General features: G+C 46.9%; 1 protein-coding gene across 3 annotated transcripts in view; it reads left to right on the top strand.

Moving 5' to 3' along the window:
• The first annotated feature begins 1,148 nt into the window (after window positions 1-1,148).
• Window positions 1,149-22,596, top strand: part of PAN2 (poly(A) specific ribonuclease subunit PAN2) — a 35,770-nt gene continuing 14,322 nt past the window's right edge. The window contains exons 1-15 of one of the 3 annotated variants that reach the window (XM_083599184.1): window positions 1,149-1,428; window positions 4,014-4,296; window positions 4,783-4,952; window positions 5,468-5,588; window positions 6,862-6,939; window positions 7,921-8,188; window positions 8,967-9,309; window positions 11,250-11,346; window positions 13,062-13,181; window positions 14,413-14,532; window positions 14,621-14,749; window positions 17,720-17,919; window positions 20,613-20,755; window positions 21,628-21,731; window positions 22,356-22,454. In XM_083599184.1, coding sequence (XP_083455310.1) covers window positions 4,027-4,296; window positions 4,783-4,952; window positions 5,468-5,588; window positions 6,862-6,939; window positions 7,921-8,188; window positions 8,967-9,309; window positions 11,250-11,346; window positions 13,062-13,181; window positions 14,413-14,532; window positions 14,621-14,749; window positions 17,720-17,919; window positions 20,613-20,755; window positions 21,628-21,731; window positions 22,356-22,454 — 2,262 coding nt within the window. In that variant the 5' untranslated portion in view covers window positions 1,149-1,428; window positions 4,014-4,026. Of the gene's footprint in view, window positions 1,561-4,013; window positions 4,297-4,782; window positions 4,953-5,467; window positions 5,589-6,861; window positions 6,940-7,920; window positions 8,189-8,966; window positions 9,310-11,249; window positions 11,347-13,061; window positions 13,182-14,412; window positions 14,533-14,620; window positions 14,750-17,719; window positions 17,920-20,612; window positions 20,756-21,627; window positions 21,732-22,355; window positions 22,455-22,596 lie in introns of all 3 variants that reach the window. The other 2 variants (XM_083599185.1, XM_083599186.1) reach the window with 2 other exon arrangements.

Here is a 22,596-nt window from a genome sequence, read left to right as displayed (position 1 = left end):
CTGTCTGCTTTTCCCATAGGGATTGAGTTGGCCACTGTGAGGAGGATGAGGAGGATGGTGGTGTTGGCGGCGATGAATAGATGAGCATTTGACCTGATGCCCCAGTGCTCTTCTCACGCTGCCAGTCTCCAGCCCCTCCTAATATGGGCAACTAGCCAAACCAACTGGATCATGGAAAGTTGCTGCTGTTTCTCGCAGCATTGCGCAAAAGGAAGCTGCATGGTTTGCACGCTGGGCAAGGCACTGATTCATTATGACAGGAAAGTACAGCTGTTTGATTTATTTCTGAGATTAAATTCCTTTTTGAACTTTTTTTTAAAAAATAGGATGAAGTAGCATGGCTGCAGGCAAGCAAAATCCCAGTCAGGTGGAGTAACACGCTTCTCCTCCCCCTGACATTGCATGCCAGGGAAAATAAACTAGCCCGGCTTTTCCTTGTTGTTGTTGTTGTTGTTTAGTCGTTTAGTTGTGTCCGACTCTTCGTGACCCCATGGACCAGAACACGGCAGGCACTTCTGTCTTCCACTGCCTTCCGCAGTTTGGTCAAACTCATGCTGGTAGCTTTGATAACACTATCCAACCATCTCGTCCTCTGTCGTCCCCTTCTCCTTGTGCCCTCCATCTTTCCCAACATCAGGGTCTTTTCCAGGGAGTCTTCTCTTCTCATGAGGTGGCCAAAGTATTGGAGCCTCAGCTTCAGGATCTGTCCTTCCAGTGAGCACTCAGAGCTGGTTTCCTTAAGAATGGATAGGTTTGATCTTCTTGCAGTCCATGGGACTCTCAAGTCTCCTCCAGCACCATAATTCAAAAGCATCAATTCTTCGGCGATCAGCCTTCTTTATGGTCCAGCTTTCACTTCCATACATCACTACTGGGAAAACCATAGCTTTTACTATACGACATTGCATGCCATGCTTATACTATATGACATTGCATGTCAGGCAAAATAAACTAGCCTGGCTTTTCCTTACTCATGACTAACAGGAGTAAACAAAAAGTACAACTCCCACCAAATGCACCCCACGCAAAAACTGAGGGGCACGGAGTTCACAGGTACAGCTAACCTTTTCCCTTTAATTCACTGACTCACACCCGTTAAAAAAGAAAAACCCCACTCTTTTTGTCCCTTCCGCAGCGCCATCCCTCCAGCGCGCGCGCGCGCAGCGTCATGCATGTAAATGACGAGGGAGGCGCGGCCGCCGCCACTTCGCTCTGATTGGGTGCTCCCTCCCCAAGGCAGCTTCGCCATTGGTCGAGGGCACGCGGGCACACACCCCTCCCCTGCTTGAGGCGCCGCGGGTGAAGCCGAAGCGCGGGCGGGGGGGGGGGGGAGAAATGAGAAGGGCTGGCGTTGCCATAGCGGCGGCGAAGACGGCGGTGGGGAAAAGGCAGCGGCGGAGGGAAGGGGACCCGGAAGAGCAAAGGATTGTGGGTAACCCATAAAATAAGCTTGGGCTAATTTGCATGGGCTGGGGGGGGGGAGAGTTGGGGTTATTCAGAAGCAGAGAAGTGTGACTAATTCGTCCCCCAACCCCCAAGTTATGGGTTAGGAGGGTCTGGGTAATTTACCATTGTCTCACTTCCCTTCCTCCCGCAGTGGATTCTGGGTGGTTGGCCCCTGTGACGTAAAGGGTTATGGGTACCCGCCTGGCCCTTGGGACTTTGACCCAGGCCAAATTTTTCAAGCGTCTCTTGGGGGTGCACTTTAAACTTTTGACCTCTGCTATGGTTCTCTGGCTGGAAGCGAGGATGTGGGCAGCTTCAGCTCTCGCCTTCCCTTGCACTGCAGGCTGCAAGCGCTGCTTCTGTGTAACCGCAGAGGAGTTGCATCATTGCACCTCGCTGCCTTTCTGTTTCTTTCAGCAAAAACAACAGCGCTGCCCGAAACGAAACGTGGTAACGAGGCCACTGTCGCAACTCTTGCTAGATCTAGGTACAACCCATGTGTGTGGTGAACTTCCAGCTGAAGTTTTAGTGTACATCAAGGAGGAGGAGGATGATTAATAATAATAATAATAATAATAATAATAATAATAATAATAATAATAATTTATTCCCCAGCCACTCTGAGTGGCTTCCAACACTAAAATACAATAACCTATTAAACATTAAAAGCTTCCCTAAACAGGGCTGCCTTTAGATGTCTTCTAAAACTCTGGTAGTTATTTATTTATACTGCGTCCATCTGGCTGGGTTTACCATGGGGTAACCTGCGGGTAGGGTTGCCAGGTTATTCACATGAACCTGCTGCCATGCCTTTTAACTTGCAGCCTGAAATCGTCATTTCCAGAATTATCCATTCATTTCTCCCCAGGTTAGGAATTAGCACCCAGCCAGCTTAATTAGGGCAAGCCAAGCTTCTGCTTGAAGGTTCAGGAGCAAGGTTTATTAAAAAAGAAGTTGGCCGCCAAACTGTGGGTGCCAGTAGTGCCAGTTGCACTATCTGACTGGAGTTTTTGTCGACAAAGAAACAGGGGCCACTGGTCCAATTTCGCTTTGCCTTGTGGCAGTTTAGAGAAAACAGCCTTTAGGGTAGATTTCTGATTGTTGAATCTTGCCTTCTCCCTGACCTAAAACTGGATACATGCTCCTGTGTTATACATGCACAGTCTTATCTTTGTAGTATGAAAATGTAACCATTGTCAATCTTCAGAGAAGTTCACCCAGTATGTTTGTGTGAGTTACTGTTCAGAGCATGCTTTCTGAGGTAAATTCAGAGTATTGAAGAGATGCAGTGGGCAGCCTCTGAGGACTAGTAATTCTGCCACATTTCTGCACTGAGAGTGATTGAACAATTTAATTGCGCTCATTACAGAGATACAGAAGATTACCCACCTGCGAAGGCTGCTTTGAAGGAGGCAGGACCAAAATAGTGTCATGCAGAGGTGCAGTAGGCAACCTCCTCTAGAGCCCTGTTTAGAGAAGTTTTTAATGACTGATGTTTTAATGTATTTTTAATCTTCTGTTGGAAGCCACCCAGAGTGGCTGGGGAAACCCAGCCAGATGGGTAGGGTAGAAATAATAGTTATTACTACAGTCATACCTTGGGTTGAAGTAGCTTTGGGATGAATATTTTCGGGTTGCGCTCTGCGGCGACCCAGAAGTTATGGAGCGTGTTACTTCCGGGGTTCACCGCATGCGCAGATGCTCAAAATGATGTCACGCGCATGCGCGAAAGCGGCAAAACGCGACTCGTGTACGCGCAGTCGCGTGTTACGTTTGCTTCAGGGTGCGAACGGGGCTCTGGAACGGATCCTGTTCGCATCCAGAGGTACCACTGTATTTTTATTATTCTTATTTATTTTATATTTTGGTTCCCAGTTGATGCAATAAATTAATGTATTTATCACAGCACACTAGCAGTTACAGCAACTAGTTTAGGAATTGCTGCATTGGAGCAGTTTTTATGGGGCGCTGTGGTGTAAACCACTGAGCCTAGGGCTTGCCGATCAGAAGGTCGGTGGTTCGAATCCCTGCAATGGGGTGAGCTCCCATTGTTTGGTCCCAGCTCCTGCTGTCAAAGTGCAAGTAGATAAATAGGTGCTGCTCCGGCAGGAAGGTAAACAGCGTTTCCGTGCGCTGCTCTGGTTTCACCAGAAGTGGCTTAGTCATGCTGTGTTACTTATACTGTTGTTAGCTGCTCTGAGCCTGGCTTCGGCTGGAGAGGGCGGGATATAATAAAAATTATTATTATTATTATTATTATTATTATTATTATTATTATTATGACCCGGAAAAACTGTCTGTGGACAAACGTCGGCTCCCTTGGCCAGTAAAGCAAAATGAGTGCCGCAACCCCAGAGTCGTTCGCGATTGGACTTAACCGTCAGGGGTCCTTTACCTTTACCTTTATGTTTATCTTGAAAGCTGCAATCTGTCGGTTACTGTCCTATGCTTTGGTCCGTATTAGAGATTGTGTTTATAGCAGGCATTATGTTAACTTCTCTAGCATGCTTGCGCTGCACAGGTAGTGAAAGATTCTGTCTTCTTGAATTCCTTTCTCTGCCTTGCAGGTAAACCTCCGCCATGAATTTTGAAGGTCTTGACCCAGCCCTCGCAGAGTATGTACCTGCCCTGCACCCTGCTCTGGATCCGCACCTCAATGCTAGCCTACTACAGAATGTGGAGCTGGATCCAGAAGGAGTGTCATTGGAGGGCATCCCTGTGCCTGACTCAGTGCATATCATGGAGGGCATGTACTCGGAGCTCCACACCGTTGTCTCTGAAGTGGGCGTTCCTGTCTCCTTCTCACACTTTGACCTACATGAAGAAATGCTCTGGGTTGGGAACCATGGGGTAAGGGATTCTCATTACATGTCGATGATGATCAGAAGAGTTATACAGTGTACTGGATCATACATTGAGGACGGTTGGGATTAATGATACGATTGTCTAGAAACTCCTGTAAGCTGATTTCAGCTCCATTGCGGAAGGCTACATACCCCTATAAGATTCTTGTTTTCTTGTAGGTTCCTGCTTAGAATGCCAAGGATTCTAGCTTTCTTTTTTAAATTCAGTGTATATCCTATCCTCAAGGAGATCAGTACTATCAGGAAAGACACAAGTTGTCCACCTATGTCTTTAAAACCGTGGTAACTCTTAGTGTTATATTCAACAGAAATATGGCTTGTTCAGCGGAGAAGGTAAACTGTGGTTGGGGGGGGGAAGTAGATGAAGGAGCCAGAAGGTCTCATAAATATTAAAATGAGCTGGCTACATGCAGGATATGTTACAGGTCAAATTTGATGTGAGGGTGACTTGAGTTGCCTCCCTCTTTTTCAGGGTCATGCCACTTCTTTCTTCGGCCCAGCCCTGGAGCGTTACTCTTCCTTCCAGGTTCATAGCAGTGATGACATTCGACAGATCCAGAGCCTAGAGAATGGGGTACTCTTCCTGACCAAAAACAACCTCAAATATATGTCCAGAGGGGGTCTTATAATCTTCGATTACCTGTAAGTGCCTTCTGTTGGGGGTGTGGTGGTTTGAGCATTTATGGAAATGGGCCCTGCCCAGTCTTTGGTCTCTGTGTAGAGTTTACTTGGAAGAATGCCAGTTATAGCCTTAGGAATATTATGAAATCCATGTACCTACAGTCACACATCTGGTGTGGGAAGCTGTGTGAGATGTGCACAATTTGCAGGCTTTAATTATTTGGTATATTCCAGGGCAAGCTTGAGAAGAGGGCTTTGATGTCATATCCTGTTGCTCCTCATGAAGCATGTGGACGTGCTTCAGTGTAGCATTTCCTGCTTCCTTTATAAAATTTATTGCTTGAGGACTTCTAGGTGGGAAATTTGCATCAATATAGTTTAGCCACCTCCTTTTTCCTGGAATGGTCCCCAAAGGTTTCATGATGCAAGATTCTGATGTCACTTTGATTTACTTGGTGAGCTCACATGTAGCAATGACTGAATGGAAAATACTAGGTCAGCATTGGTTCTCACAGTTCCTCTTTCTCCTCCTCTAGCATGGATGAGAGTGAGGACATGCACAGTCTACTACTGACTGATCCCAGCACCTTGCTTGTTGGGGGGCTCACCAGCCATGTGATAGAGATAGACCTCAATACAGTCCAAGAAACCCAGAAGGTAACACACGCTTCTCACATATCTGACCCTAATGCGCTGCATTGATTCTGATTACCCAGAACCAAAGATGTTGAGGTTTCATCATGTTAAGCTTACACAAAGATGAACAGGAATCTCCACTGGATAACAAAATGACTGGTTTAATCTTAAACAAATTGTAACTCTGGAGCAGAACAGCAGGAGGAGATCTCATTCCTTGTTGTGATGATGTATCCAAGTAGGCTTGGCTCCTGTTATCACCAGTCCAAAATATTTTTGTCTCCCAACCTAAAGAGATGCTTTGGAGATATAATAATAATGTTTTTGTCACCAGAATTTTGATTTAACATAAAAGTAACGGGTTGAAGCTAAAAGTTTGAAAGTTCAAACAGAAAGTGAAATGTCAACATTCCTGTTTCTGACCTCATGAAAAGATATTAACTTTCCCTTTTTTTTAATTCTTCAGGAAAAAAATGTTGCAACACATCTATAGGTTTCCCTAATAATATCATTTTTTAAAAGTGGTGCTTCTCAGCATAATAGTGTGTATGAAAGTAATGTAAGTTTTTTTCTGTAACAAAAATTGTAGAACCTTTCCATAGTATTATCTGGATGTACTGGATCAATAGATGGATAGAAAGATACGGACACATTTCTTGATCTTGTTTACATGTAGTGCTATAATAATAACAACATTTTGTTACTTATTCCTCACCCATCTGACTGGGTTGCCCCAGCAATTCTGGGCAACTTCCAACGTGATATAAAAACACAGTTGGACATCAAACATTAAAAACTTCCCGATACAGGGCTGCCTTCAGATGTCTTCGGAAAGTCGTGTAATTGTTTATTTCTTTGACATCTGATGAGAGAGCATTCCACAGGCCGGGCGCCACTACCAAGAAGGCCCTCTGCCTGGTTCCCTGAAGCTTCACTGCTCACTGTGAGGGAACTGCTAGAAGGCCCTTAGAGCTGGACCTCATTTTTTTTATTGTATCCTTAATCTTATGATAGAAGAAGGCTGCATGCCATGTTTTATTTTTGCAAACAGATGTCCATTCAAAGGCATTGCCACTGAATTATTTTTATTTTTCCTTATATTGTCATTCAGGTTGTTTTGTTTTTTAAGCAAACTTAAACTCATTTCTTCCTTTGGTGCTGCGTGGGAAATAATAGCGATTCACCACTTGGCAGTTCTACCCTTTCCCCCTGAATCATGTAGCATCTGTATATTCATAGTGGTCTGCTTTGCCTCTGTCCAGATCTTAATCCCACTTTTATATCTCTATTTTAGTACACAGTGGAAGTGCCTGGGGTCACTATCATGAGACAGTCAAACCGTTTCTTCTTCTGTGGCCACACATCAGGAAAGGTAACACTGAGCATCTTATCATCAATGCCCCCCCCCAAATGTTTGAGAGCTACAGGCACTCCAGTAACACAGTGAGAGCTTGTGCCTTATGAAAATCAGTTCTTTTTCCCTTTAAAATTGAAGCAAGACATTCCAGTGCCAAACTTTCCACATATGTTGGTTTGACGGGGTGAATTTGGGCTTGGAGTATTTTTTAACATTTTTTTTAATGAGTAGGAATCTGTACGGGTTGCACTTCACACAGAGTCTGATTGTTATATTTGAACTTGGGGAGCAGCTTTTATTCCCCAAGTAGGACTGACTGGTTTTTGCAGTTGACAAACCACATTCTGGTTTCAAACAACATGACAAGTCATACTATGGCTTACAGTGGTACCTCTGGATGCAAACGGGATCTGTTCCAGAGCCCCATTCACATCCTGAAGGGAACGCAACCCGCATGTGTGGGTCGTGATTCGCCTCTTCCGCGCATGCGCGTGATGTCATTTCAACCGTCTGTGCATGCGCGAGCGGCAAAACCCGGAGGTAATGTGCTCCATTACTTCAACCCGAGGTATGACTGTACAGTGGTACCTCAGGTTAAGTACTTAATTCGTTCCGGAGGTCCGTTCTTAACCTGAAACTGTTCTTAACCTGAAGCACCACTTTAGCTAATGGGGCCTCCTGCTGCCGCCGCGCCGCTGGAGCCCGATTTCTGTTCTTATCCTGAAGCAAAGTTCTTAACCTGAAGCACTATTTCTGGCTTAGCGGAGTGTGTAACCTGAAGCGTATGTAACCTGAAGCATATGTAACCCGAGGTACCACTGTATTTGTGCCATGTGCAGCACCTGAGTGATGTACAAAGGAGGTCTCTGACTTTACAGGAGGAACACAGAGAGAAAAATGCCCAGTTTATTCACTCGACGCCATTCTATTCCATTGTTCTCTCGTGGTGCTTCTTTTAAATCAGATATATTAGGGTGTCTTCTGTTCCTTCCTTAGGTTTCCTTGCGTGATCTCCGCACTTTTGCTGTGGAGCATGAGTTTGATGCCTACTCCGGTAGTCTGTCAGATTTTGATGTCCACGGCAACCTGCTGGTGACCTGTGGCTTCTCCAGCCGAATGAATGGCCTAGCCTGCGATCGCTTCCTCAAGGTGTATGACCTGCGCATGCTGAGAGCCATCACACCTCTGCAGGTCCACATTGACCCTCTGTTTCTGAAGTTCATTCCTACGTACACATCTCGCCTTGCCATCATCTCCCAGACAGGTAGGTAGCTAGACCACAGAGGCCACGTTGCCTCACCCTCTGCTTTGGATGTGCTGGGACTTCAGAGTCCTGTCCTGTTTGAATCTAGCCACCTTCAAGAGATGCCCACAGTGTGACGAATCGAGTCAAGCTTGGGACAGTTTGCATTAAGAGACCTGCAGAGAAACCACACGTCTGATTTGCTCTTCCTTTCTTTTTTTTCTTTTCCCCCAATAATTTTTATTAAGTTTCATACAAATATAGCACATACTGTAAAACAAGTATAAAAATAAAAAACAAATAAAACTAGTAAAATGAATAAAAACAGAAAATATAACAGCAAACACATAAACAACACAGATTAGTTAATTAATTAAACTTCCAATCTCATAAACATATCATTTGACTTCCTCTAGTCCCTCCCATCTGAATTTCCTTGTATCTGAATGTAACAGTTTTCCAATATCATTATTCAAAAACAATATTCCAATTATAATCAGATTTCTTAACTTTTCTTAACATTCTGAATCTCATTTATTTAACTACTAATTTAATCCTAAGCCTGTTTGGTACTTTCAAGTGACTTCTAATTTTTAATATTATAATATTTATTCAAATAGTCTTTAAATTTCTTCCAATCTTCTTGATATTCCTCTTCTTTCTGGTCGCGGATCCTTCCGGTAAGGTCAGCTAGCTCCATAAAGTCCATCATCTTCATCTGCCAATCTTCCACAGTTGGTAATTCTTGCGTTTTCCACTTTTTGGCTATTAAAATTCATGATTTGCTCTTCCTTTCTAGGTCAGTGTCAGTTCTGCGAACCCACCGGATTGGCCAATCCGGCCGACATCTTCCACGTCAATACCGTGGGCCAACTGATCATGAGCTTTGATGTGTCTGCCAGCAAACAAGCCATGGTTTTTGGAGACTCCGAGGGCTGTGTCCACCTGTGGACTGACTCGCCCGAGATCACCTTCAATGCCTACTCCCGGGAGACTGACTTCGCTTTGCCTTGCATTGTGGACACCTTGCCCCACCTTGACTGGAACCAGGATCTCATGCCTCTGTCGCTTATACCTGTGCCGCTGACCACCGAGTCCCTGTTGTCAGATTGGCCGGTTTCTAACTCTGCCCCTGCTCCCAGGTAGTTCTTTAGAATAGGAAATCTAAAGAGAAGTACCAACCTTTAGGGTGTAGGGGTGGGGAACCTCAGAACTGGGGGCCAAATGAGGGCCTCTGTCTGGCCTTCAGTACTCTCCCCAGGCCAGACTCCTTTCTGGCTCTGTACTCTTCTTAAGTGTTTTTTTTTTGGTCTGGATGTAATGTGTCCTCGAGCTCTAATAGTGCCTCTTGCCTGGATGGGCAATAGAGAGGAATGTGTGCAGAAATTAGCCTTCTGTACAAAGGTAAAATTCACATTTGTTTCTCCGCCCACTTTTACCGCTTGCCCCTCCCACCACCATCATGTGGACCCTGGAAGTTCTCAGGCTGCAAAAGGTTCCCCACCCCCACTTTCTTGGGTGGTGGTTTGAGAGTTCTTGGTGGTTTCCTATCTTCTATTCTGCTCCTTGTTGGTATCGGGCTGTAATTTAATTACCGTATTTTTCGCTCCATAAGACACACTTTTTCCATCCTAAAAAGTAAGGGGAAATGTGTGTGCATCTTATGAAGCGAATGCAGGGGGGAGGCAGGCAGGAAAAGCCCCCAAGAGCCGCACACAATCTCCGCGCAGCTCTTGCGGGCTTTTCCCCAGGAGGGAGAAGGGACTGACGCGGCCAGTCAGTCTCTTCTCCCTCCTCGAAGAAAAGCCCGCAGGAGCCACGTGCTCCTTAAAGGGTGCACGGCTCCTGTGCGCTTTTGTGGGAGGTGGGGGAATTGCCATAGCTGCGTGCAGCCTCTCCTGGCCGGAGAGGTTGTGCACAGCTAAAGAGGAAGCCAAGACAGCCAGCGGGATGGATCCCGCTCGCTGTCTTGGCTTCTTTAGCCGCGTGCAGCCTCTCCTGGCTGGAGAGGTTTCGCGCAGCTAAAGAGGAAGCCAAGACAGCCAGCGGGATGGATCCCGCTCGCTGTCTTGGCTTCTTTGCTCTTTGGGGCTGGGGGGGGGGAACTGGGCTTCCCCCAGCAGCCCCAAGAAGCTGCTCTTTGAGGCTGAGGGGGGAAATAATATTTTTCCCCTTGATTTCCCCCTCTAAAAACTAAGTGCGCTTTATGGTCTGGTGCGCCTTATGGAGCGAAAAATACGGTACTTTGTTCTTTTACATTACAGTGGTACCTTGGTTCTCAAACATAATCTGTTCCGGGAGTCCGTTCGACTCCCAAAACCGTTCGAAAACCAAGGCACAGCTTCCGATTGGCTGCAGGAGCTTCCTGCACTCAGGCAGAAGCCACGTCGGATGTTCGGCTTCCAAAAAAACATTCTCAAACTGGAACACTTCCTGGTTTGCAGCGTTTGGGAGCTGATTTGTTTGGCAACAAAGATGTTCGGGAACCAAGGTCCCACTGTATAGACGTTGCATGTTATTCTGTATTTAAAAAGGTAAAGGGACCCCTGACCATTAGGTCCAGTCACGGACAACTCTGGGGTTGCGGCACTCATGGCTCTGCGGTTTAGACCACAGCGCCACCCGCGTCCCACTTATTCTGTATTTACCCCTCTTTAAATATTATTTTAATTCACTCTGGGTATCCTGGGAGGGACATAAGATTCCTTTCAGAGTCTGGTAACATTGCATCCAGTAATAGAGGTCAGTGGCGTAGCGTGGGGGGTGCAGGGGGGGCTGGCCGCACCAGGCGCAACATCTGGGGGTTAGGGTTAGGGGGCGCAAATCCACAGGTTAGGGGGCGCAAATCCACGGGTTAGGGGTGCAAATTACTTGCCTTGCCCCGGGTTCTGACAACCCACGCTACGCCACTGATAGAGGTAGGGGATTTTTAATTCTTCCAATATCTGGGCACGGTCCCTGGGATCCCACAGCTCCCCAAATAAATGGCTGCATCTCTTTGGGAAGCTTGTCTCGCTGCTTTGGGGAGTTCGCTGTCAAATGGGGTTGGAAGGCATTGTCTGAGCCACTGTTTGTTTTGTAGACGAGCCCCAGCGGTTGACCCAGAGATCCTTCGTGCCATGAAGAAAGTTGGCTTCATTGGATATGCTCCAAACCCCAGGAACAAGCTCCGAAACCAGGTAGCTAGTTGGCTGTCTGGCACTTTCATGCCTGTTGAACACCTTAAGATTTGTACTTCTTGGGTGATGGTTATTTGTTGTTTAGTTGTTTAGTCGTGTCCGACTCTTCGTGACCCCATGGACCAGAGCACGCCAGGCACTCCTGTCTTCCACTGCCTCCCGCAGTTTGGTCAAACTCATGCTGGTAGCTTCGAGAACACTGTCCAACCATCTCATCCTCTGTCGTCCCCTTCTCCTTACACCCTCCAACATCAGGGTCTTTTCCAGGGAGTCTTCTCTTCTCATGAGGTGGCCAAAGTATTGGAGCCTCAGCTTCAGGATCTGTCCTTCCAGTGAGCACTCAGGGCTGATTTCCTTCAGAATGGAGAGGTTTGATCTTCTTGCAGTCCGTGGGACTCTCAAGAGTCTCCTCCAGCACCATAATTCAAAAGTGTCAATTTTTCGGCGATCAGCCTTCTTTCTGGTCCAGCTCTCACTTCCATACATCACTACTGGGAAAACCAGAGCTTTAACTATGTATTGTTAAATATCTTGCTTACTCCAGAACGGCTTGTGGTTTAGGGTGTGGCTGGGGAACTGATTTCTTCATCTGAATTCTGAATATGTTTCCTTTAGATTTGTAATGCCACAGAATATGCTGATTTTTTTTTTTTTTAAGGAAGGTAGATCCTGCTGGGTATAGCTTAGCTTAAGAACCAGCACGTCCTGTAACCTCACATAACCTGAAATTTAAAATGCTGCTTTAGAAGTGTGCTACTTTAGAAGTGGATGCCAGCTAACACTTTGATTGCCTATCTGCTTCTGCCTCATAGGGTGAGAGGCAGCTCCATGTGTTGTGTTGTGTTGTGTTGTGTTGTGTTGTGTTGTGTTGTGTGTCACTTACATGGATGTGCATTTTGGAGCCAACATGGTGAGAAAAAGCCAGGTAGCAGCCTTAGGATCATAGAATTGTAGAGTTGGAAGCGATCCCGAGGGTCATCTATTCCAGGCATCCCCAACCTTCAGCCCTCCAGATGTTTTGGACTACAATTCCCATAATCCCTGGCCACTGGTCCTGTTAGCTAGGGATCATGGGAGTTGTAAGCCAAAACATCTGGAGGGCCGCAAGTTGGGGGTGCCTGATCTAGTCCATGGGTAGGCAAACTAAGGCCCGGGGGCCGGATCTGGGCCTAATCGCCTTCTAAATCCGGACGGTCTGGGAATCAGCGTGTTTTTACATGAGTAGAATGTGTCCTTTTATTTAAAATGCATCTCTGGGTTATTTGTAGGGCCTGCCTGGTGTTTTTACATGAGCAGAATGTGTGCTTTTATTTAGAATACATTTCTGGGTTAATTGTGGGGCATAGGAATTTGTTCATTTCTTTTTTCCAAAATATAGTCTGCCCCCCCTTGCAAGGTCCGAGGGACAGTGGACCTCTGCTGGAAAAGTTTGCTGACCCCTGATCAGTTGAACCCCCTGCAATGCAGGATTATGCAGCTGCCCCATACAGGGATCGAACCTGCAACCTTGGCATTATCGGTACCACACTCTAAGCAACTGAGCTATCCAGGCTCCTTTGTGTTTTAGGTTCAAACAGGGTACATGCGGTATTTTTCACATGCTCCTACTTCTCTTCTGATATCTGAGGGTAGCTCATTCTGATATTAGAAAGTCCAAAATTGGAAAGGTTACAGTGCAGAAGCTCTGTGGATTGGCATCCCACTGTCTTTTTCAGATTCCCTATCGACTGAAAGAGCTGGACAACGAGTTTGATAATTTCAGCCAGGTCCCTGAATCCCCAATTGGACGGGAAGAGGAACCGCATATCTACATGGTGGCAAAGAAATACAGGAAGGTCTGTGTTTAAGCACTTGCCAGGGTGTTGGATATTTTGCAGAGGAAGGTATGAACAAATGTATATTTGATATATAATGGAAGGAATTCAGCATTGTACTACGATCTTATCGTCAGGGCAAGCATTTCAGCTTACAGACAGAACACTTCCCCCTCTTCTTCCCCTGCATTCTGCTCCAGGGGTTCTCCCGACCCCATTGAGCTAATTTTGTGGGGCACATGAGGTGAGTGGGGGGAAAACCCTGTTGTACAAGTAGAAGTCTTTCTGGTGGTCTTCTGCTGACGGGACTCCTTAGTCGAAGCCTGCCCAGTATCTACAGAGGGAGATGCAAAGCGTTTTCTGTATACCTGAAACTGTCCTGTATACCTGAAAGAGCGTCTCCACCCCCATCGTTCAGCCCGGAAACTGAGATCCAGCGCCGAGGGCCTTCTGGCGGTTCCTTCATTGCGAGAAGTGAGGTTAAAGGGAACCAGACAGAGGGCCTTCTCGGTAGTGGCGCCCACCCTGTGGAACACCCTCCCTTCAGATGTGAAGGAAATAAGCAGCTATCCTATATTTAAAAGACATCTGAAGGCAGCCCTGTTCAGGGAAGTTTTTAATATTTAACGCTGTACTGTTATTAACACTTGATTGGGAGTCACCCAGAGTGGCTGGGGAAACTCAGTCAGATGGGTGGGGTATAAATAATAAATTATTATTATATTATTATTATTATTTTCAGGAGGAAAAGTGACTGGGGGCACCAGAAGGCAGCATGAAGGGCCATGCACTTTGAAGCCAGCCTTATAAATTCCCATTCTGTCCCAGCATAAATTAGACTATGGTAGAACAGTCCTCTCTCTTGCATAATGAAAGCTTGCCAGACCAGGGCGGGTAGAAGTCTTGCGCACAGCCTGTTCCTTGCGAGGCAGATTGCCTCATGTTGTGATCTGTGGAGCAAGAAAAGCGAATGGGGATTTTCGTGTTACCTCCATTCGTGGGTTTGAGTCACATGAGAACAGCCCTGAAATCTGCATTGCAATCTCGGCTTCTGGGCAGATTAAGATCTCGAGAGAATCGGATGAGCTCGTGCAGGTACCTTGCGGAGGTGCAGGTGTGCCAGAAACAAAGGACCTTTGAACAGTTTCACTTGGGCTGTGGTTCTCTTCCTCAGGTTGGCGTGTCGAATAAGTGTGTGCTCCCGTGTAAACAATATCCTTGCTGTACAATTATATTTTCTTTCCTGATGTAGGTCACAATTAAATACTCCAAGTTGGGCTTGGAGGACTTTGACTTCAAACATTACAACAAGACTCTCTTTGCCGGCCTAGAGCCCCATATTCCAAATTCCTACTGCAACTGCATGATCCAGGTGGGTGCAAAGTTGCTTTCTCTGTGATGCATTGCCTCCGCCTTCCTGTGATAACCTCGGTCTCATCTACCCATCTTCCTTTCTTCAGGTCCTGTATTTCCTAGAGCCGGTGCGCTGCCTGGTCCAGAACCACTTGTGCCAGAAAGAGTTCTGCCTGAGCTGTGAGCTGGGCTTCCTCTTCCACATGCTGGATTTGTCCAGAGGAGACCCTTGTCAGGTAAAGATGGGCAAATGGAAGGCACCGTGCAGAATCCTTCCATCTTTCCCAGGATGCTATTTGGAGTAGAGGTGCCTATTCGGAGTCATAGGCAGGAAAGCCTATGAGAACAGGTCTCGATTAGCATTACATTGGTACCTCGGGTTAAGTACTTAATTCGTTCTGGAGGTCTGTTCTTAACCTGAAACTGTTCTTAGCCTGAAGCACCACTTTAGCTAATGGGACCTCCTGCTGCTGCCGCACTGCCGGAGCACGATTTCTGTTCTCATCCTGAAGCAAAGTTCTTAACCTGAAGCACTATTTCTGGGTTAGCGGAGCTGTAACCTGAAGCGTATGTAACCTGAAGCGTCTGTAACCTGAGGTACCACTGTTTTTTTTTCTTGGCAAAGATGTGGGCAGACAGGTGGGTGGAAGGAGGGGCTGCCTGTCCTGGGATGAGCCATTGATGATGATGATGATGATGATGATGATGATGATGATATTATTAATAATAATAATTTATTTATACCCTGCCCATCTGGCTGGGTTTCCCCAGCCACTCTGGCCAGCTCCCAACAGAATATTAAAAACATCATAAAACATCAAACATAAAAAACTTCCCTGAACAGGGCTGTCTTCTAAAAGTCAGATAGTTATTTATTTCCTTCACATCTGATGGGAGGGCATTCCACGGGGCAGGCGCCACTACCAAGAAGGCCCTCTGCCTAGTTCTCTAACCTCACTTCTCATAGTGAGGGAACTGCCAGAAGGCCCTCGGAGCTGGACCTCAGTGTCCGGGCTGAACGATGGGGGTGGAGACATTCCTTCAGGTATGCTGGGCCGAGGCTCAGCCAAGACTCGTGCATAGCTGTGGAGCACTGTTGGGGGCAGAAATGTGACTCACACTCTTCCATCTGCTGTGCTAAAGTGCAGGCCACTTGCATGTGGGGGCAGCTCAGGGCAGCCCTGCCATCCAAAGTAGCAGCTCCCTTCGTGCTGGCTCCTATCTATTGTGCTGCAGAGCTGTGTGGCAGAAATGGGGCTGTGGTCTCCTTGGGGTTGTAGCACAATTGGGGTGTTAATTATCCCACCCAGGTTCTCTCAAAGAATTGAATGGGGCTGGTCTAAGGCGTGTGCTTCACACACCCTGCCAGAAGTTCCCATCTGGCCTTGGCTGGTTGCCCCAGACTTTAGAAGGCAGTTGAGAAGCCCTGCCAACTCCTCCTCCCCAGCCTTACTCTATGAGCTGATCAGAAAATGTGCCTCTGTATAGTCATTTTCTGCTCCGTGCTCTAGGCCCCAATCATAAGTACAATACCCTTTCTCTTGAGTAGGCCTCTCACAACTTAGGAATGGACTGCTTACAAATGTAGACTTTGGATAAATATGACATTGTATTGGACATGTTTATACAAAGTGTAGTAGGCTATTTGCATACGTATTAGGATAATATCAAATTTATATAAGAACGTATGGTTTTAGAGTATTTTCTCATATATTGAACGTATTCGTATATTCACATTTTTGTGTTTTTCATTTTTTTTATTTGCATCACTTTATTTCTTTATTATTGAAACCTTTTCAATAAGAGATTACAGTTGTACCTTGGTTGCCAAACGCCTTGGAACTTGTACGTTTCAGCTTCCAAACGATCGAAAACCGGAAACGAGTGTTTGAGCCAATCATAAGCCGCTCTTTGGTTTCCAAACATTTTGGAAGTCGAATCGACTTCCGGAATGGATTCTGTTCGACTTCCAAGGTACCAAAAAATAGAAACAAAAGAAAAAAATGAGTAGGCCTTTGTCCCCAAACAGACTACAATGACTTATCCTGGGCTGAGGGAGTGTGTTAGGCCTTTGAGCTCATCATGTCATGCTCCTCCTGCCCTGTGGCAGCTGTCAGAACAGCACAGCTGCCTGCCACTATTATCCGTGAGCTACTATTCCTCTTGACACTCACCCGACCCAGTCCCCCACCTCCTTTGCCCAGCTTGCATTTTATTCTTACGTTCATGAGCGAGTGCACATGCGCACATTCGTTCCAAGCCTATTGTGCCTGTGAGAAGGCATAGAAGAACACTTTGGAGCTCAGTTCTTCAGGGTTTTGGTTGGACTTGAGCGCACCCAGTTGGGGGACAGAAGGCGGGCAGGTGTGGAGGATCCCCTGATCCTCAGTGGGGTAACTGTGCCCCTGAAGGATCAGGTGCGCAGCCTGGGAGTCATTTTGGTCTCACAGCTGTCCATGGAGGCACAGGTCAAATCCGTGTCCAGGGCAGCTGTCTACCAACTCCACCTGGTACGCAGGCTGAGACCCTACCTGCCTGCGGACTGCCTCGCCAGAGTGGTGCATGCTCTGGTTATCTCCCGCTTGGACTACTGCAATGCGCTCTATGTGGGGCTACCTTTGAAGGTGACCCGGAAACTACAACTAATCCAGAATGCGGCAGCCAGACTGGTGACTGGGAGCGGCCGCTGAGACCATATAACACCGGTCTTGAAAGACCTACATTGGCTCCCAGTACGTTTCCGAGCACAATTCAAAGTGTTGGTGCTGACCTTTAAAGCCCTAAACGGCCTCGGTCCTGTATATCTGAAGGAGCGTCTCTACCCCCATCGTTCAGCCTGGACACTGAGGTCCAGCACTGAGGGCCTTCTGGCGGTTCCCTCACTGCGAGAAGCCAAGTTACAGGGAACCAGGCAGAGGGCCTTCTCGGTAGCGTCGCCCGCCCTGTGGAACGCCCTCCCACCAGATGTCAAAGAGAACAACAACTACCAGACTTTTAGAAGACATCTGAAGGCAGCCCTGTTTAGGGAAGCTTTTAATGTTTGATGTATTACAGTATTTTAATATTTTTTTGGAAGCCGCCCAGAGTGGCTGGGGAAGCCCAGCCAGATGGGCGGGGTATAAATAATAAATTATTATTATTATTATTATTATTATTATTATTATTATTATTATTATAAAAATACATGGCCATTTCCTTCATTTCAGGGCAGCAACTTCCTCCGCGCCTTCCGCACCATTCCGGAGGCAGCTGCTTTGGGGCTGATCTTGGCCGACTCTGACGAGGCTACAGGGAAAGTGAATCTAGGCCGTTTGGTTCAGAGCTGGAATCGCTTCATTCTGACCCAGCTCCATCAGGAAACTCAAGAGCAGGAAGGACCTCAGGCTTACCGAGGCATTGGCAGCAGGTAACGGTCATGTCCCCCCCTTTTTTTTAATCTTTTGGAAACTTTGAGAACCTGCATGCCTGTTTCTTCTCCTTCCTCTCCTAGGTCTAACTTAGTTTAAGGTACATTTCCAAATTGTTTCAGTCTGTCCTGTTCTGACCTCAGATACAGACTATGCCCTAACGCAGGTGAGCACAGCCAAAGTCATGGCTGAGCACCCTGATGAGGTTTACCCCATGTATCATCCTCTGCTTTTGATCCCCTTCTCCCCCAGCTGGCAGAAATCTCCTTTCCAGTAGACACAAAAGCTGTGTCTCCTTCTCATTCCTCCTGTTGGCTCTCTAGCCTTCGATTCTGTTTGAGAGGAAGAAGGGTGTTCCCCTACTTTCCTACCCAAATCAGCCTTCCCATCAACCATGCATGAGAGAGAAGGCCATGACTACCTGTGACTGAAGTAAGGCACACATGCGCAGAGGGTGTACCTGGGTTATGCCGACTTAACTACTGTGTAGAGATCTTTCCTATTCTGATTAATTCAAGAGGGTTCTGGAAGCTTCTGTGTGCGAAAGAAACAAGCAGAAGGTTCATGTTTGGGTTACAGTGGTACCTGTAATTCGTTCCGGAGGTTCGTTCTTAACCCAAAACCGTTCTTAACCTGAGGTGCGCTTTTGCTAATGGGGCCTCCCGCTGCCGCTGTGCCACCGTGTGTCTTCTGCTCGCATCCCAGAGCAAAGTTCTCTACCAGGAGACCTACTTCTGGGTTAGCAGAGCTCATTACCCAAAACGTTCGTAAGGAAGACAGTACGCAACCTGAGGTTCCGCTGTATTCCTTCATAGAAGCTAAGTACAGCTGGCTTAAACTGGTTCTCTTATCTCTTTCTGTCAAGGTCATGCTGACTATAAAAGTAGGGCCGGAAGGAGCCTGGGTTTCACTTTTTCTTTCTGTCTCTTTTCCTTCTGGTGTGGTGTTCTGTACATAGCATCCTTAGTTTTAAGGTTTAGATCTTACTATAAGTTATTGTCAGTTTCCCCCCTTTTCTTCCTAACGTAACACTAACGTCTCAACAAATGAAACCCATCTGTAGAAAATGTAACTTGAAAAAAGAGACATTGCACATACTTTTGTAAACCAAGAAATCTTTAATAAAAAATACATTAAAATAAAAAAGTAAAGTCTGCAGCAACTGGATTTCTTATGGACAGTGCCAGTCCTGAACGTATTGGATTTGTGAACATTATGCTCATTTGCGTCAGTAGCAGTAAAGCTCTGCTGGATGAAATACAATTGCCTCTGGTCTATTTTGGGGGAATCCTGCAACGTTTTAAGTTTTAACTCTACTAACAATACGTTGGGATTCTACTCTGAATCAGTATTGAGTAGAATGCCATGACACTGTTGGAGTGCCGTCCACTTTCTAAAGTTCAGAATTTGAACTATGGGCAAACTACAGAGCACTGCACGATTGGCTCATGCTGACGATGACTGCGCACCGCTTTCAGAGTTAGTGGCAATGTGAAAGCCAGTTGCAAGGGAGATTGCTATTACGCTCATGTCCTGTTTGCAAGCTTTCCCAGAGGCTTCTGGCTGGCCTCTGTTGGAAGCAGGATACTGGGTTAGCTAGGCCCTTGGTCTGATTCAGCAGCGTTGTTCTTCTCAGGTTACATGGGATTGCTACCAACTGTCACATTCCCTGTTTGGTTGTGTTTTCCGCCTGAAAAGGGTTGTTGTTGTTTAGTCGTTTAGTCGTGTCCGACTCTTCGTGACCCCATGGACCAGAGCACACCAGGCACTTCTGTCTTCCACTGCCTCCCGCAGTTTAGTCAAACTCATGCTGGTAGCTTCGAGAACACTGTCCAACCATCTCGTCCTCTGTCATCCCCTTCTCCTTGTGCCCTCCATCTTTCCCAACATCAGGGTCTTTTCCAGGGAGTCTTCTCTTCTCATGAGGCGGCCAAAGTATTGGAGCCTCAGCTTCAGGATCTGTCCTTCCAGTGAGCGCTCAGGGCTGATTTCCTTAAGAATGGAGAGGTTTGATCTTCTTGCAGTCCATGGGACTCTCAAGTCTCCTCCAGCACCATAATTCAAAAGCATCAATTCTTCGGCGATCAGCCTTCTTTAGGGTCCAGCTCTCACTTCCGTACATCACTACTGGGAAAACCATAGCTTTAACTATACGGACCTTCGTTGGCAAGGTGATGTCTCTGCTTCTTAAGATGCTGTCTAGGTTTGTCATTGCTTTTCTCCCAAGAAGCAGGCGTCTTTTAATTTCATGGCTGCTGTCACCATCTGCAGTGATCATGGAGCCTAAGAAAGTAAAATCTCTCACTGCCTCCATTTCTTCCCCTTCTATTTTTTTCAGGAGGTGATGGGCCCAGTGGCCATGATCTTCGGTTTTTTGATGTTGAGCTTCGGACCATATTTTGCGCTCTCTTCTTTCACCCTCATTAAAAGGTTCTTTAATTCCTCCTCACTTTCTGCCATCAAGGTTGTGTCATCTGCATATCTGAGGTTGTTGATATTTTCTTCCAGCAATCTTAATTCCGGCTAGGGATTAAGATTGGGCTGAAAAGCTGAAAATGGTTAGGGCCCAACAATCCCAACTTAGCTATGTTTGGAAGTTGTTGTCTTGTGAAGTAACTGGCAGAGGTGTTTCAGCATTCCCCTCCTAAATACTGAACCCGGCACTCTGTTGATCTTGCCTTGTCTTTTCTAGCAACTTCGGATCTTCAGGGGACTCGGTCATCGGGCAGCTTTTTAGCTGCGAAGTGGAGAACTGCAGCATGTGCCGCTGTGGCAAAGAGACTGTCCGAGTATCGTCCACACTCCTCTTTACGTTGTCCTACCCTGAGAGCAACGGTATGACTTTTAAGGGGTGAGAGTGCATGGGTGGGAAAAGCACAGAGTTGAATGGAATGGGGATTGTTTCATTCTTTAAACCAGGGGCAGAAGGTGTGGGTTTGTTGCCTTTCAGTTGGTTCTTGTAAGCTTACGGGGCTGGAACAACTTGCCTGGAAAGGCACTGGCTAGGGTTCTCAAAATAGGATAGGAGCATCTGTAGAATGGTGCAGGGTTAGGGTTTTCTTCTGCGTTCTTCTGGTTAAGTTTTACCGTATTTTTCGCTCTATAGGACGCACCGGACCATAGGAGGGGGAGAACAGGGGAAAAAAATTCTCCCCCTCTCTGCTCAGCGCCCCTTCGGCGAAGCGGGAGGAGAAATGGAGCCCCTTCCATTTCTCCTCCCGCTTCACTGAAGGGGTGCTGCGCAGAGAGGGAAAACTGTGCAGCGCCTCTCCAGTGAAGCGAAGCCTGGAGAGCAAGAGTGATAGGTGTGCACCAACCCCTCTCACTCTCCAGGCTTCAGGCAGCTATCCGCAAGCCTTCGGAGCACAGCAGGAACTCCTGCTGCACTCCGAAGGCTTGCGGATAGCTGCCTGAAGCCCCCAGAGTGCAGCGGGAGTTCCCTGCGCTCCGGGGGCTTCAGGCAGCTTCAGCGAAAGCAACCCGGAGCCTCCGGAGTGCAGGGGGAGCTCTCCCTCTGTGCTTTGGAGGCTTCGCGTTGCTATCGCTGAAGCCAAGGAGCCTGTATTTGCTCCATAGGATGCACACACATTTCCCCTTCTTTTTTGCAGGGGAAAAAGTGCGTCATATAGAGCGAAAAATATGGTACTTCTTGATTGGATCTTTTTGGAAATTAAAATCCCCTCCTTTTTTCCTTCCCTCCTTTTAAGATAAAATCAAGGATTACGAATTTGCTCAGATCTTAAAGCGAAGCATCTGCCTGGAACAGAACACCCAAGCCTGGTGCGAAAACTGCGAGAAATACCAACCCACGGTAAGTGGGGAGGGAACAGTTGCATAGAGCAAGCCCGTGTGAATGGGCTACCTGGACCAGGGCTGCAGCATTGATACAGGGGAATCTAATGTGTCTTGCAAGGCTGCATCAGCCAGTATGGGCCTGAGAACGCAAGCACTGCAGGGCACTTGATAAGAGAACTGACCACCCCAAAGTTTCTATCAGTTTCCAGGTCTCCAGCTAGTACGGTCTCAGATAAAGCATCCTTACGCTGGGAAGTTTAAATTCTTAAGCTGATACCGCAGACGGGGCAAGAAATTCTAGGGGGTGAATATGATTTCATCTCCGCTCACTTCAGCCATCGGCATCTTAGGAAACCTTTGGTGGTGCCATCTGTTAAAAAGCAAGAGATTATTAGATCAATTTGCATTCCTTGTGACTGCAAAAACAGTGTTTCTCAAACTTGGGTCTCCAGCTGTTGTTGGACTACAACTCCCATCATCCCAAGCTAGCAGGTCAGGGATGATGGGAGTTGTAGTCCCAGCAACAGCTGGAGGCCCAAATCTGGGAAGCACTGCTGTAAAATAAAGCCGCAACAGTAGTACCAAGCATGAATCTGTGTCACTTGCTCTTACATTGCACATCTTCTCTCTGCTCTTCAAGGTCCAGACCCGCAACATCCGCTGCCTGCCTGATGTTTTGGTCATTAACTGTGAAGTAAACAGCTCCAAGGAGGCAGAATTCTGGAAGATGCAGGCAGAGGTATATGAGAGTGCCTTTTTCTTTTTCTTTTCGGTTTCCATTCAGTTGCCTTTCGAGGGCGCCCTTAAACCAGATCACTCAATACTTTGATTGCTTCCCTGTCTACTGTGGGGGAGCAGGAGCAAGAGTACACTGTACACAC

This window comes from Podarcis filfolensis (assembly GCF_964270895.1).
Source record: "Podarcis filfolensis genome assembly, chromosome: 2".
Classification (NCBI taxonomy): Eukaryota; Metazoa; Chordata; class Lepidosauria; order Squamata; family Lacertidae; genus Podarcis; species Podarcis filfolensis.
This window is presented reverse-complemented; position numbering and strand designations above follow the sequence as displayed.